Raw genomic sequence first — 15667 nt, forward strand, 5'->3', positions numbered from 1 at the left:
CTGTTAACTTCTCCCAGTCCCCGGGTGCTGGCGACAAAAGGCTGCGATTCCTTAGATACAGACCCGCGCCAAGGACCCAACTTCTCAAGAGAGGTGTTTCAGCTGCGTGGCTGGGAAACCGAGAGTCACAAAACTGAGGTGCCACTCAGCCAAGTCCGCTCCAAAGCCCCACGGGTCGGTCACCGCCTCCGACAGGGAAGGTATGAGCGCTGGAATGCAGCCCCAGGACCAACGATTCCCTACTATGAATTCCCAACTTTGGGGCTGCAAGTTACTAAATAACTGTAGTTTACGAGGAGTTTTGTATTCAACGTCCATGTCAGCCCACGAAACCCCCGTTTTACAGGTGACAAATCCACAGAACTGGAAAAGAAAGTCAGAAAAGTTGAGAGTTTGAAGCAGCGGCTACCTCCGTTTGTCTTTTTGAAGTCATTAAAACGTTACATTACCTTTTTAGAAAGCGAAATAATTCGACAAGGTTTTTACAAAATTCAGGAGACACTCCCTCCCCCAACATGTCTGTCTGTACTGCATACCAGTTGTAACTGCTTTTATTCTTCTTTTTTGGAGGGTAAGACAGGGCTTTTCTGTGTAGAGCTGGCTGTCCTAGAATTCTATGTAGACTCTGCTGGCCCTGAACTCACAGAGATCCTCCTGCCTCTGTCTCCCGAGTGCTGGGATTAAGGACATTCTGCCACCATGCCTGTCTCCCATCTTTACATTCCTGAACAAACCTTCATACATGTTTGCGGCTCATCTGTCACTGACCAGCCTCCCTACACCTAGACATTCCCCTGCCTCTGCCACCTGAGTGCTGGGATCAAAGGTGTGCACCACCATCGCCCGGCCCATTTTTATTCTTGATTGATAATTTCGTGTTTGCAACCATTAAACCACACTGGTGGCATAAAATAGTCTAGAAACTGACCTAACCTTGTATGAGCGCCAGATATAAGCAAAGGCATGTGGGTGTATGGGGTGTGACTGAGAGAGAACCTTTGGAGCAGTGGCGGGAGATAAATTGGATGTTCGTCTGGAAAAACCCCCGAACCTGGCATATAGCAAACACGAAAGCAGATTACATGGGCCATAGTCATAAAGGTGGAACACCAAGGCTTCTAGGTGATGTCTATTGAACATGTTCATGACCTTGGAGTTGGGAACAATTTCCTATGCAAGCCACGAAAGACATTAATCCAAAGAGAACAATGAGTTAGGGAACATAAAAATTAAGATAATCTCTTGACTAAAGTCACCGTTAAGAATGTGGGGAGTCAGCCGGGCGGTGGTGGCACACGCCTTTAATCCCAGCAATCGGGAGGCAGAGGCAGGCAGATCTCTGTGAGTTCGAGGCCAGCCTGGTCTACAAAGTGAGTTCCAGGACAGCCTCCAAAGCTACAGAGAAACCCTGTCTTGTAAACCCCCCCCCCAAAAAAAAGAATGTGGGGGAGTCAAGTCACACACTGGGAGAACATTTCCAGAACACGTTAGCTAACAAAATAACCAGGATTACATAAAGAAGTCTCACGGGTCAGCACGGATAGGGAATAGAACTCAGTAAGAGCATGGGGAAGGATAAACAAATGGACAGTAACAAAAGGAGGGATCCCAATAGCCATCACACACGAGACACTGTCCGACACCATTTGTCATCAGGCCACGCAATGGAAGCGGCAAGGAGCTGTTACTTCCTCTGTGCTAGAGTGGCTGCTAAGCTAGCAACCAGGAAACAGTCACGAAGCAGCGGCACCTGCTGGGGGCACCTAGCAACCGGGCTCGCATTCTCAGCTGCTCAGTGCCAGTGGCCGTGGAGGGTTAGGCAGGATTGTGTGTGTCTGGTTGGGGCAATCCAGTGAGAGATTGTCAAAAACAAAAGTGTAAATTTATGTGACCAATATGAAGAGTCCCCCCCTCCCCCTGCTTCTACTAAGGAGGAATGTAAGTACTCTAAGTCCTAAGATCGGACACGTCCTAAACTGTGTGTACCAAAAACACGCACTAGAATGCTCTCAGCAACACCACTCACCAGAGCCCCAAAGACTTGTAAAAGAATTAGAAATAAGATGTACCTACTAGTTATTGTGTTCTTAGAATAGCACAATGAGAAAGAGCAAACTCCTTCGTGTAGAAATGTAGGAGAATCTACAGTTGTGATATTGTACATTACTCCATGGTGCAGTAGAAACTAAGTAGAGATGATGGAGTAAGACTAGTTTTAAGGAAACGCTGAGGGTGTGCAGGGCAGGCTTTGGGTCCCCAACTCTGTTCCGCACCTTGATCTGAGGGCAGCTACAAGGTTTGTCCATTTTGTATAGTTCATCAAGGTTTCTAAATGTTGTTGTATGTATGGTATATGTCTACAAGTTAACAATTAAGCATATTTTAGTTCGGAAAAACGTTTGTCTGAAATTTTACTCATTAAAAACAATATAGTTCGGCCAGGTGATAGTGGTACATGCCTTTATCTCCAGCACTCTGGAGGCAGAGGCAGGTTGATCTCTGTGAGTTCGAGGCCAGCCTGGTCTACAGAGTGAGTTCCAGGACAGCCTCCAAAACAATATAAACCCTGCCTCGAAAAACAACAACAACAACAGCAAAAAAAAACCCAAAACAGTTTATTTGATTAAATAATAAAGAATCACACAGCTCTTCTTTCCTCTCTCTCCAACATGGAAATCCGGAGGTTATTTTATTTTTGGTTGTAGTAACTGCATTCATTTAGGTAGTTTATTTCTTCTTCTTCTTCTTCTTCTATAATTTTGATTTTTGATTTTCCAGTCACCATATGTGTGTGCTACTTAAAATTCCTCTGTGTTTAAGTTATTGGTAAAAAGTATGCAGTACAAAAACAAGGTTTATCCTTTGTAATTAAATGAGAAAAGACCAAAATGTCCACTAGGTGGAAACAAAACCAAAGACCTAATTTAACACACACACACACACACACACACACACACACACACACGCACGCACGCACGCACGCACGCACGCACGCACGCACGCACACATGCGCAAATGCATAGAAGCATGTACTCAGTCTTTAGGAAAAGAAACGAAGGTCTTATACAATGTATTATGTGAAATCACATGACTTAATGGCATTTCAGTAAAAACCCAGGTGAACATATTTTACATTGTATGTTTACTTCTTTAGATTAGAAAAGGTCTCTGTTTAGGTTTTGAGTAATGAGCAAGTAATGGGGTGTTTCCTGCTGCTGTGTTTCTTTGGAGAAGCAGCTCCTATACTTGCTTTCAGCATCTCATCTCAGTTCCCTCAGTCCTAAGCTGCGTTCAAAGCCAACCAGCCCTCCTACTCTAGTAGGCAGCCGTCAGCTCAAATTCATTGAATGTTTTCAAGTGGATTAAACCTCAGAGCAATTGGATTTCCTTCCTCATCTGTCAGTTAACGGGGAAACTGCTCCTTACAAGGGCTTGTTTGCTTGGGATTTTGAAACTCCAGTGAATTGATATAATACAACTTTTTGGTAACTTACAAGATCCCAAAAGCCATCAAGAAAATATACTTCCTTGAATTTGGTCAAGAGGTCATCATGTGTCCCTACTTGCTATAGAAAAGTAAACGGATAAAATTAGTCACCCTTGGATATCCACCTTCAAAAAAGTGTATGGCCATGAGGTCAAGCTAACCCAAGTTATAGGAGAGTCTGTCTCACAAAATCATTCAAAGAAACCCATGCAATTGCAATATGCTTCCTGCATAGGACCTATATTCTGCTGAAAGACTATAAAAGAAAATGATTTTTGGAAGCCACGCCTACCTGAATACCATTATAATCAATAGGTAGAAAGTTCCAATCAGTCTTGAGATCTCTTGCCCAGCCATTCTGCAATCTGACTGTTGTCCATGTCACTAGACAACTGTAGGATTTGCCTTTTTGTCTATAAACGAGTTCCTCCCCACTCCCACCCCCCAGAGGAACATTCATTTGAAGGAAAAACAAAAAGTCAGCTTGTTACCTACATCTGGAAGTATTTCAGCTTTAGTTCACCGACTGGTACTACCCACTAATACCCCACTGCCCCATACTGCCGTTCAATTTCTAATCTTCAAACCAGGTAGTGTAAATCACCAGCTGGTTTTCATTGCAATGACTCTTCTTATTACACCACAAAGAGAAGTTTGCTCCTTAGAGTGTAATTGTACCTATGTGAGGTGGTGAAAACAGGTAAGCTCATTGGTGTGGGGTAGGAGTGTAGTTTCTAGGATGGGACATGGAAATGGGGACGGTTCACGGGGCATAGTGTCTCAGTTATGAAAGTGTCTTCGTTCTAGATGTCTACTGGGCAGCACTGTGCCTGTGGGTAGTGACACTTAACAATTTTGAGAGGGCAAACCTTATGATAAATGCTCTTCCCATAACAGCAACAACAACAAAAGAGGACATTTTTTACATAGAAGAAAAATAGCATAGGGTTTTGCATGGAAGGAGAGATCAGATTAACACATTTGTGGCCTCCATAAATGTGTATTTCACATGCGGCTTTGTGGTATACATATTTAAAATCTAGATGTAAATGACCACGTTTAAAAGAATAGGCTGGGGGCTGGAGAGATGGCTCATTGGTTAAGAACACTGCCTGCTCTTCCAAAGGTCCTGAGTTCAATCCCCAGCAACCACAATGTGGCTCACAATCATCTGTAATGAGATCCGGTGCCCTCTTCTGGCCTACAGGTATACATGCAGGCAGAACACTATACATAATAAATAAATAAATCCTTTAAAAAATAAAAATAAAATAGTGGGCTGGAGGGCTCAGGCATTAAGAATGCATACTGCTCTGTCCCAGAACCCACATCAGTGAGCAGGTCACAACTGTCAAATCTCCGGGGGATCTGACATATTCTTCTGACTTCTTCTGGCTCTCTGGGCACTTACCCTCATACACATACATGCAACTGAAAAACAAAAGTAAATCTTAAGATGTACCTACTAAACTTTTACAAACAAATGTGAAAAGACAAGTCTGTAAAATTCATTGCAACTTTATTCAGTAACACAATAAAATTTACATTTCCAATCATGCAAACTATTGAAAATCAGGATGTGGCTCTGATCTCCACTGAATCACAGAAATTGAAATTTTCTAAAAATAGTCATTTGACCCAAGGGATAAATTTCCTAGAGGCCAAAATTAGGAGTAGAGAATGTTTCCTTCCAAACAACACACAGTATCGGGCAGGTCTCTTTTCCTAACAGTATATGCTAGCTTGGTGTTTGAATGTATTTACATGAGTTCATCAGTGAAATATAAGAAATCTAAAGTAGAATTGATGACTCCCAATTTTGTAAGTATATAGTGGTTGTCCTAATTTCATTTCTGTTGCCATGACAAAATGTCCTGACAAAAAACAACTTAGGAAAGAAAGGTCTCTTTTTTTATTGTAACTGATGTGTGTGACCCCGTGACCTCGTCTGAGAAGTGGAGTTTCGCTGTCTTCCTCTGTCTTATTTTTTGAGGCAGAGCCTCTCACTGGACGGGAAAATAGCCTTCTCTGCTGGACTGGCTGCAGCGAGCCCTGGGGATCCTGCTGTCTCTACCTTACTGGTGTTGGGGTTCAGGTGTGTGCCATCGAGCTACCACACTTGGCTTCCTATGGGGGTCTTGGGGATCCAAACTCAGCTCTTTCTGCTCACAGAGGATGCACCTTACCCTCTGAACCATCTCCCCAGACTCTCACTTTTTTATTATTAAAATGCTCCTATGTTAGGGTGGCTGTGAGTGAAAATGGAGCTCAGAGCATTTTAAAAGGTCCCTGTCCTTCCTGGACTCAATATAATTCTCCAGTGTTCCCAGTTTCAACTCTAGTCCCTCTCAGAGATGAAATCCGGAGGGCCTTGTACGTATAAAGGGAAAAAAGCAAAACAAATGAGGTAGCAGCTTGCTTTTAGGCTGTGAGAGCCACCCCTTCCTTTAGGCCAAGTTTGAAGCCTCCAGATCCTGCTGTGTTGATGAGATGGACCAAAGGATGGACCAAAGGATGCGGCCACACTATTAACTCCACACTATTAACTCCACAATGAGGAGGACTAAATGAACCTGAGTTCTGAATGGATAAAATGATGAGCCAGAAATGAATGCTTTTATGGATTTTTTCATTTGCTCAGTATTAACAATAATCCATCTTGAAAAGGGAGGAAATGAGGAAACTAATCTGGCGGGCTTCAGGAAGATGAAAACAGAATGAGTCATAACCTGGCATTTCCCCACACGTTCATTTTGTCTCAGAATCTCATTTTTTCTCCAGTCCTTGTAACGGTTTTATTTATTTTTTGCTTATTTCTTAATTGTTTTTAGTTTGCTTATCTTTAACTTCTTATTTTGCATATTCCTTAATTTTCCTGTTGAAGTAAAGCTTTGATACATGGCTGGAGCCTTTGAACTGGGGTAGGAATTTTCTTCTTTAAGTCCAGTTCCTTGAATTGTTGAGAGAAACTCTATGCTGCTAATTTTACAGGAAATGTGTGAGAGAAAACCATAGCCCAGGAAAGGAGAACTGTTGTCAGTCTTCAAGGATGCAAAGTCTAGGGCAAGAAGGACATGTGTCCCTGACACACTGGCAAAAGCAGCTACAATACAACGGGTAAGTACTTTATATCGCGTGCACGCCTTGCAACATTTCAACAGGGTGAGACCTATGCTCATTTGTCTGAAGTCACGCAGAGGTGGCAGTCTGGGCTTTGCCTCAGGTTTGTCATTTACAGTCTGCAAAAGCCCCCAGAGCATGCTTCTCTGCCTTCCTAATGCTGGGACCCTTAATACAGTTCTCATGCTGTGCTGACCTAACCATAACATTGTTTTATTGCTACTTTGTAACTGTAGCTTTGCTACTGTTATGAGTCATAATGTACACATCTGATCTGTGACCCCTGTGGGGTCTCCACCCACCATTGCTCTAGGGATTGTGTTGGGAATCTAGATCTGTCTGTTGCATGCATTAGCCAGCACTCAAGTGTGGTTGGTGGCAGCTTGAAATGTGCCCAGTGTGAATCAAGAAGTGTTATAAAACACACTATACTTTGAAAATACACTATAAAAAGCAAAATGTCTCAGTTTTAAAACAATGTGTATGTTTCTCTATTCATTCATTCGTGTGTGGAGGAGACAGGCCAGCTTGTGGGAGTCAGTTTGTCCCAGGAATCAAACTTAGGTTCTCAGGCTTGGTGGCAAACCCCTTACCAACTGAGCCATCTCTCCAGCCCTCAGTTTTTAAATATGCATCTCATGTTGAAAGGAGCATTTTAGATGTATTGGTTTACATATATATTTTTTTCTTAAAAATTAATGTTACTCACTTTATTAGGGGAAAAAAAACCCTTAACACTATGTATGAGGCACATATTATGTTCCCATGCAAACAACATGGACTTAGATTCTCAGAAGTAAAATTTGAGGTTTTAAAAGTTTCCAGGAATTAAAATCATCGGTTGTTTATACTGGATCCTTTTTCTTCTGAACTTAACAGATCTCAAGTTGATTTAGAGAAAGCATTGTCTTACCTGTGCGTCTAAGAATCCTACAGGGTTATGCCATCTGCTAAATGCACTGTGAATGAGTCAGGGGATCATACTACAGACTAGCCAGCTCCGCAGTTCCTAGAGCCCCTTCAGGAAGGGTGATGACAGCCTGTCATCTGCCTGACAGTGTGCCTTTCAACCATCCATCCTTGGGAGCATGGGTGATAACATCAAGAGCTGTGTCTCAGGCAGCCTCAGACTTCTTTTGGTCCTATCTTTACCATGGTAGTGAAACACCATCAACTAGAAATAGTGCCCTCAGATCTCTAGTATAAAGACCCCACAAATCATCACTGTGATAGCTATGTTGTAGACTGGAAGGCTCTTTGGAACACCAACTAGTTTTGCTGTGGGCCTATGAATTCTTTCCACTGAACAATAACAATATTCTTAAGCATAAAAATTAATAAAGATTAAGCCCTGCCGGGTGTTGGTAGCGCATACCTTTAATCCCAGCACTCAGAAGGCAGAGGCAGGCGGGTCTCTCTGAGTTCAAGGCCACCGTGGTCTCCAGAGTGAGTTCCAGGACAGCCTCCAAAGCAATACAGAGAGAACCTGTCTCGAAAAACCAAAAAAAAAAAAAATTAAGCTTTTAGTTATGAAAGACTTTAAACTTACTTGGAATAATTCCCAAGATAAAAGAAAACTTGGCTTATAAACTGAGCTATTTAGCCTGCATAAACTGGAAAGTACGGGTATATAACAGAATCCAAAGTGAGGACTGTTTGTTGGCAGGAGTCTCCTAAATGAAAAAAAAAAAAAAGGAAGGAAACAAGCAGAATAGCCTTCTGGGAAAATGGGCTTCTATATGCCCATTGCTTTCTGCAAAGAAGAGTAGTCAACCCATTCCCTATGAGGAAGAGAAGTGTGGAGTTAGGACCAAGTTCATCCTCCTTGGCTAGATGACAAGTTTGGGTTACATGGAAATCTATCTTAAAAAGCCAAAATTAAACGTTTTAAATACAAAAGTTTCTTTGGTCTCGTATTTACACAGTAAGTAAGATAAGGGCAGGCACATGGCCCTTTCCAAACAGTGCTAGAACCAAAGACTCCTCGACTGTCAGGTAACTACGCAGCTTTGCTTAAGCAGTTTGAGATGTGCGGACTTTTTTTTTTTCTTTTTTTTCGAGACAGGGTTTCTCTGTGGCTTTGGAGGCTGTCCTGGAACTTGCTCTGTAGACCTGGCTGGTCTCGAACTCACAGAGATCCGCCTGCCTCTGCCTCCCGAGTGCTGGGATTAAAGGCGTGCACCACCAACGCCCGGCGAGATGTGCAGACTTTTTTCTGTCCCTTTTGTATCGTTTTCTTGGACAGACTTAAAAGAAAGCTGCCTTCCACTTCCTTGCGAAGCCCTTGTATCCGATACTTAAGAATAAGGGCACATTCAAGCCCCAGATCTTTTGAAGTTATCCTAATTTCTGAGTGTCATATGTAATTCATTTGTTAGCTTTCAAGAGATTTTTATTTTTGGTTTTTCAAGACAAGGGTTTCTCTGTGTTGTTTTGGAGGCTGTCCTGAAACTTGCTCTGTAGACCAGGCTGGCCTCGAACTCACAGAGATCCGAATGCCTCTGCCTCCTGAGTGCTGGGATTAAAGGCGTGAGCCACCAATGCCCGGCGCTTTCAAGAGATATTGTTCTAAAAATTGCTGCATATATACATATAATCATTTTATATATCTGGGCGTTTTGTCTGCATATCTGTGCACCACGTGGTACATGTAATACCCATGGAAACCAGACTAGGGCTTTGAATCCCCTTGAAATTAAATCTGGGTTCTCTGTAAGAGCAGTTAGTGCTCTTAACACTGACTCATCTCTTCAGCTCCACAACCATTATTTCATCTAAGTTGACTGGGTTATGTGGGTTTGCCCAAGATGAAACTGGGTTGACATTTAAAAATGACGTTGAGGCTGGAGAGACGGCTCAGAGGTTAGGGGCACTGACTGCTCTCCCAGAGAACCCTGGTTCCATTCTCAGCATCTGTGTGGTGGCTCACATCTGCCTGTAATGCCAGCACCCCCACACCCTGACACAGGAAAAAACGACACTGGAACGGACAGCTGTTCAGTGTGTTCTTTTCTTCTCGATATGAGCAAGCACTTAAAACACCATTGGGAAACTGAAGATCGTATCGTGCGGTTTAAGAGGCAGTCGCTGTGAAGAAGGCAGGGCAGTGTGTGTGAGGTAGTTGGTCACACTGTACCCAGTGAGGAAGCTGACACAAACACGAGTTGTTAGCTTGCTTTCTCCTTTTTATTTACCCTGGGACTTGAGCCCATGCGATGATGCCACCCACATCTGAATATGGATTCTGTCTTCAGTTAAACTTTTCTAGAAACTCCCTTCCAGACATGCTGCAGGCATATCTCCCAGGCGAGTCTAAGTTGACAATGAGGTGAGCCCCAGTGGCCTTTCCTAGGGCTCAAGCGCTCATGTTGGGGAGACCCTTCGGGACTAGAGGGGCTAGGGAGTCCATCACAACTGTGTTGCAGGCACCAGGAGGAGAAAAGTTAATGTAGTTTGAACAAAATGTGTCACAGATGCAGTGAAGTTATATGCAAGTTAGAAAAGAACTCATGACTTCTGCACTGTCAAACTCTATTTCTATTTACATTGTGTGTCACAACCCACACTCTGGCTGCTGTTTTGTAAGAAAGCCCGAGCCCCTTGTTGTTCTGGTCCATAGGATAATCATTCCTCACTGTTACAATTCCTCGTCCCTTTGCCTTTGCCATGGCTTGTACAAAATGAGGGCTGTGGGGTGGTGGTGGACACTTCCCGGAACTCATGAGTCTAGGTAAGTAGTGCCAATCCAACAGGGAGAGCGACAGGTGAACCCTTTGGAGGCAGTTTTAATCTCTTGGACCAAGGTACAGTTTTGTGCATGTCTAAGTGGAGACACTGACTGGCCATAACAATAAGGTTCACATGGGTTCACAGGGTGAGGTAGGACTGTCCACAGGATTATGAGGAACATGGTGGGGGAGGCAGTGTAAAACATTCAAGGATTAACATCTCCCTAACTGCTTTCCGAGAATGGCCTATATCTTACAAAACATTCAAACGTTCCCTATTTGTTTTAAACTTACAAAGATGTACGCCACTAATTTGTTAGTGTTTCTTGTTTAGAATGAAAGACACTGGAGATACAGAGAAGATAGCCCAACTGCACCAGTATGTTAAAGATGAAAATTTGGAGTTAGCTTATAAAAATATACATCAATACACTAAACACTGAACAAAGACCCAGAGTATGGGATATTTAAAAATAGTTTTCTCTTGGATCAGCACCAAAAAAAAAAAAATACCCTTAGCTTCTGTATTACCCATGTCCAGTTAAAATTACTTCTAAGAAAACTCACAAGCTCTGCAGCATTCACCACAGATGCATTCAAACACCTCTCAAATACATTTGACATCAAGGGTGAACAGGTCACTTGGAAGAAAACTGTGATTCATACAACAATAGTTCTGTATGAGACATCTGCTCTGTATAGGGGGCTATTTTACATCTCATCCATAGGAGGCATTGGTACTTTGAAGCTTGAGAGAATTACTAAAGCCATTAAGACGGAGGTGAAGAGTTTGTACAGCCTTCCGCGATTTCAAAGAGGTAGTGATAGATGCTTGTCCTCCTGGCGATATCGGAAGCAGTTTCCTGTGAGTTGTTCTTCAGGCCTGGCTTGATGTAGCGATTCATCAGGAGGAGTTCCAGGGTGTCCCTGCTGTCTCTGTTCCCAGCAGCAAGGTGCAAAGGGGTCAAGAGGCCTTTGGTTTGGGCATTGATGTCTGCGTCGTGCTGCAGTAAGAAAGAGGCCACCCTGGTGTTGTTCCACTTGCAAGCACTGTGTAGTGGTGTCCAGCCATCCACAGTCACTGCATGAACATCTGCCCCCTGAGCCACCAGCTCGCGAACAACGTCTAAGTGGCCACTGTAGGCTGCTCGGTGAAGAGGTGTATACTCGTCCTCGTCCCTAGTGTTCACGTCAGTGGCCTTCTCAGAAAGTAGCCTCTGCACGGTAGCAAGCTAAGGAAAAAAACAAGAGAACCTTAAAAGTCCAACCCAAAGCAAAACACTCAACAAGGGTAGTTACATCACCCAGTGGTTTAGACTTTAAGATTTCCCTTAAGGGGAGGAGGTAACTGATTGGTGATGAAACAAGTTACAGCTCATTAAACTCAGTTGAATCTCAACAACCCGATTCTCTGAATATCACCCCACACATTTATCCTACTCAGATAAACGCTTATTGCCCAATGCCATGGCCCTAAATGAACAAAGGGTTTAACTGTATATTTTACCTGTAAAGCAAGCCTAACTTTTATATAACATATCAATATACATAGTATATGAACCAAAAAATAAAAACCAAACTTCTTTTAACAGTAGGAAAAAGGGATGCTGAAGCAACATAAGACTAAAGAGCTCAACTTCTACTACAGACAAGCTCAGATACATGCCACGTTGCTGCGCGTCAAGTCTGGACATGGGCCTCTGACGGAATACATTGTGCTCTGGGATTATAGAGTGCCAAGCCCTTTCCGGTTTTCCTCTAACAGCACAGCCACGGGGGAACTAGTAAAATTAGGTACAAACGGTCAGGAGGGAGAAGTACTTGGGTACTGTTTTTGGATAACTCTGGGCAAACCTGCCTTGCCTTTTCTCACAGGCCTTTTTGAGGGGTTGTCATCTAATTTCCATCTTACCCTAATATCCTTAACAATACTTACCTGCGGAATGATCCTAATGATCTAATTAGAGGGTTGCTAATAATTACCCCCAAACCTCCCAACATCTAATCAGTTTATAATGTAGTGTGCATTTTTATATACACTATTTTATTTGATACTCCTACATACATGGGACAAATATTAAGCTGTCATTTTTAAAGACAAGAAATGAAAAGGATCAGAAATGGTAGAATATAGCCAAAGATAGACAGAGATTCAGGGGCAGGTCTTTGGGCTCCAAACTAAATGCTTTTCCAGCTATGTAATTGTTTCTTTTTTTACCCGATTTTTTTCAGCAGCCCAAAGAAGCAATTTGCTTGGGTCTTTTTCCATTTTTTTCTCTTGCAATTGATACCACTCTTCGTGTTTTTCCTCTTGGTCCTCATCTTCATCAGAATCGCCTACCCAGAGACTCTGAGTACCAGTGGGAATCAGGTGTCCATCGGTCTCCAACAATTCAAGCTGATTAAACTGTTCAGAAAAGTCCAAAGAGTTTTCTGGGTCTGGTTTTTCATCATCCCTTACTTTTTCTTTTTCCATTTTTGCTACTATTCTAAATAAAAAGCATTTCAAGCAGTAGGGCAGTCTTTCTAGAGACAAATTATGTCTGCACTGCTTGATTCACTCCAATCTGAAAACATAAACACAACAATCATTAGACATTGGTTACTGGGCATCAGCAACATGCATACCAACCTTGCAGACAAGATAGATACTTTGTCATAAACACTTTACTGTTTTCTCATAATACCCATTGCATTTACTAAGTATTGAACCTCAGAGGTTTCTGCTACCTATGATCATTTATAGTCTTTATAATTTAAAAAAGTTTTCTACTAATAGCCATAACTACCTTAATTTGAAATTATATATATATATATGTATATATATATATATACATATATATATATTAGGACAGATGGAATCCAGGTACAGTGAGTACATAGGAGGGCTGTAATTCACCCAGTCCTAAAGATTAAAAGTTTTCTGTGGGTAGAGATGATTACTCTGCTAGCTTGCCATATTAATTCATAAACTGACATCAGCTTAAAGAGCTACCCAGAATATAAGCATCAATTAAAGAAAATGAGAAGTTACCCTGAGAACCATTTATCAGTCTCTTACTGTATTTATTAAACTTTGTCATTTTTCATTGCTAGTTTCAAATGTTACCACTTCCAATCTCTGTTGAGCCGATTAGATTTCTCTCTAATGTTTATTCTTTTAGGTGCGATGTCTTACATTGTTCTGCAACTAACCTAACTAATCTTTTAAGGATAGGCCATCTTCAACTTAGATTTTTTTTTTGTGCCATTTGTATGTAACCCTGATTAAGAAGTATTTGTATCATTAAATTTAAGACCTATCATTTAACTTTGCTTTGAATGGCCTCTAAGAGTAGCTAGTCAGTTATACAAACGCCTCATGGTTTTGTTCTACTTAATTTTACGTATTTAGCATTTTGTTGTCCTAGTAAGCTTCATTACTAGTGATGAGAGCACCAAAATCACAACCAGTAACTTCTTAGGGCCTATAACTGCAGTGTAAAATGTAAAAACTCCACTAAGGTTTGTTAGATCTTGACCAGGATTTTTTTAGAAGAGCTATCAGAACTACTTTCTTGCCGTTTTCAAGTTTTCCTTTCATCTTAAACTATTTTCTAAAGAGTTGCTATGTCAGCTCAGTTCATTAAACGCTTAACACGTTAATACCAAAATATCACAGCACCTACCAGGCCCCCGCCCCACCTTCCGTTACGAAAACGCCTATCAACCCTGACTTTACCGTTCCAGATGTAAGCGACATACAATTGTCTTGGTATATGTAATTTAAAAACAAAACCCAGACGTATCTCCTGACTCAGGGTAGAGCCCTTAATGCATACTACTGCGGATGAACAGGGTGCTCCTAACGTAAAGGAAACACTCCACGTCGAGATAGACACGCACTGCCGCGACCCTGGTCTCAATGAGACGGAGCCCCACTTCGGGGGACTGCGTCGAGATCCTGGCGGGCTAAGGCAAGCAGCGGCGCATCAGGACCTTCGGGGGTCTGATGTAGTTCAAAGATCCACATTGGTTTTCCACTGCACTCCCTCCGAGGCTCGGCAAAGGTGGTGAGCCGGGGGTCCCGGGGCGGCCGTCCGCGGGAAAGCAGGGAGGAAAGGACTCTGGCCTAGCGGGCGAGGGCTTCCGAGTCCCACATCCGAGAGGCGACGTGGCCCGCCACCCTCGGCCGCCCGCCTGCCCCACCGCCGCTCCGGACACTCGCCTCACCTTCCACCGAGAGCCCCGCCGAGACCAGCGCTTCCGGGTTCTCCCCCCCTCCGCTGCCGATGATTGGCTAACTTGCGGGGCGAAAGACCTTCTGTGTCCAATGAGAGAGCGAGGGAGGCCCGTGACGCCGACGCCCCCAGTGGATCTCGCGAGAGGTGCAGGTGTGGCTCTCCCGCGCCAGATTCGGGTTTCCGAGTGCGGTGTTGTTGCCCTGGCGGCTCCCGCCCTTTCCTCCCCGAGCCGGGGGTGACCTGTGGTCTCGCTGGTGGGCTCCGACGAGTCCGGCTTGGGGTAACTTAGGCCTCGCGCCGGCCTTTCTGCGTGGGGGTCCACGGCGGAAGCCCCGAGTGCGTGGGGCCGTGGTGGAAGAGGGGCCGGGTGGACCGGGAGGGGTGCGGGCTCTGCGTTCCGGCCTGGAGCCCCGCGGGTGGTGGAGGGTCTTCTGCGGTGGCGGCGCCGCCTTCTCGGTGATCACCCTGAGCTGTCACGCAGACCGCGTGTTTGGTTATGCACCCTAGCTTTAAATGGGGGCTGCCTCACAAAAGCCCTGTTAGTGTTAAGTGTGTGTGTGGTCTCTCCTCTGAAGCCCCGCGCTGGCTGCTTAAATTTATGCACGCGCAGAGTTTTGATCCTCTCCATCCAAGGGATTTTTCTACACACCAATCTCATGTAGGAAACAGGAGAGAAGTAGTCACGGTAGTGCAATTAGGGCCTCACTTGGAAGATACGACGACTTTTCTCTATTTTAGGTCGTGAAACTGGGTAACTAGTCTTCAAAACTGCCAGTGTTTAGTTAAGAAGTCTACCCTGCAACTGAACTCACGTTGGTGAAATGTGTGCAACCTTTATAAAAATGTGTATTGTGATATTTATTTTTAGAATTCGGACTCGGGTGGCTTTTCTGACATACCTGAACCCTGAACCGCAGGGTACTTGAAGAGGAACTCTACTCCAAAGGAGCTCTACCATAAAAATGAGCCCCACAGATCCACTGTAAGCCTCGCTTATTAACGGTGACGATCTTAACAGAAAATGTGGCACTTTCACAAAAGCCGCAGCGGAACTTAATAGTGAACAGAGTTATCACCAAAAACATGGAGTGCTTAAAGGCACGCTGTAT

At 43.6% G+C, this 15667-nt stretch overlaps 2 protein-coding genes and 1 long non-coding RNA gene across 7 annotated transcripts in view; 2 read left to right on the forward strand and 1 right to left on the reverse strand.

The window, feature by feature from the left end:
* Nucleotides 1-9: 9 nt before the first annotated feature.
* LOC121135861 lies at nucleotides 10-12847 on the forward strand. Of its 2 annotated transcripts, none has more exons than XR_005872982.1 (4): nucleotides 10-200; nucleotides 6479-6604; nucleotides 11928-12129; nucleotides 12571-12847. It is a non-coding gene; the product is annotated as an uncharacterized LOC121135861 (long non-coding RNA). The 2 variants fall into 2 exon arrangements; XR_005872981.1 differs by having other exon boundaries at nucleotides 12-200; nucleotides 12568-12847.
* On the reverse strand, nucleotides 9775-14680 carry Ankrd49 (ankyrin repeat domain 49). 3 transcript variants are annotated; one of them, XM_013123547.3, is made up of 3 exons: nucleotides 14548-14680; nucleotides 12554-12902; nucleotides 9775-11567 (listed from the first exon to the last, which is right to left on the reverse strand). In XM_013123547.3, exons 2-3 carry the CDS (start codon nucleotides 12809-12811, stop codon nucleotides 11106-11108), a joined length of 720 nt encoding a protein of 239 aa, XP_012979001.1. In that variant the 5' UTR covers nucleotides 12812-12902; nucleotides 14548-14680; the 3' UTR covers nucleotides 9775-11105. The 3 variants fall into 3 exon arrangements, with proteins under 3 accessions (XP_012979001.1, XP_021090889.1, XP_005084087.1); XM_021235230.1 differs by lacking the exon at nucleotides 14548-14680 and adding an exon at nucleotides 14314-14537; XM_005084030.4 differs by lacking the exon at nucleotides 14548-14680 and adding an exon at nucleotides 14057-14307.
* Nucleotides 14681-14707: 27 nt separating this feature from the next.
* The window catches only part of Mre11 (MRE11 homolog, double strand break repair nuclease), a 47966-nt gene continuing 47006 nt past the window's right edge, over nucleotides 14708-15667 (forward strand). Inside the window, exons 1-2 of one of the 2 annotated variants that reach the window (XM_040735222.1) lie at nucleotides 14708-14838; nucleotides 15427-15540. In XM_040735222.1, the coding sequence (XP_040591156.1) occupies nucleotides 15521-15540 (20 nt within the window). In that variant the 5' untranslated portion in view covers nucleotides 14708-14838; nucleotides 15427-15520. Of the gene's footprint in view, nucleotides 14895-15426; nucleotides 15541-15667 lie in introns of both variants that reach the window. The other variant, XM_040735221.1, reaches the window with a different exon arrangement.

Source organism: Mesocricetus auratus, unplaced genomic scaffold (assembly GCF_017639785.1).
Source record: "Mesocricetus auratus isolate SY011 unplaced genomic scaffold, BCM_Maur_2.0 Super-Scaffold_100044, whole genome shotgun sequence".
Classification (NCBI taxonomy): Eukaryota; Metazoa; Chordata; class Mammalia; order Rodentia; family Cricetidae; genus Mesocricetus; species Mesocricetus auratus.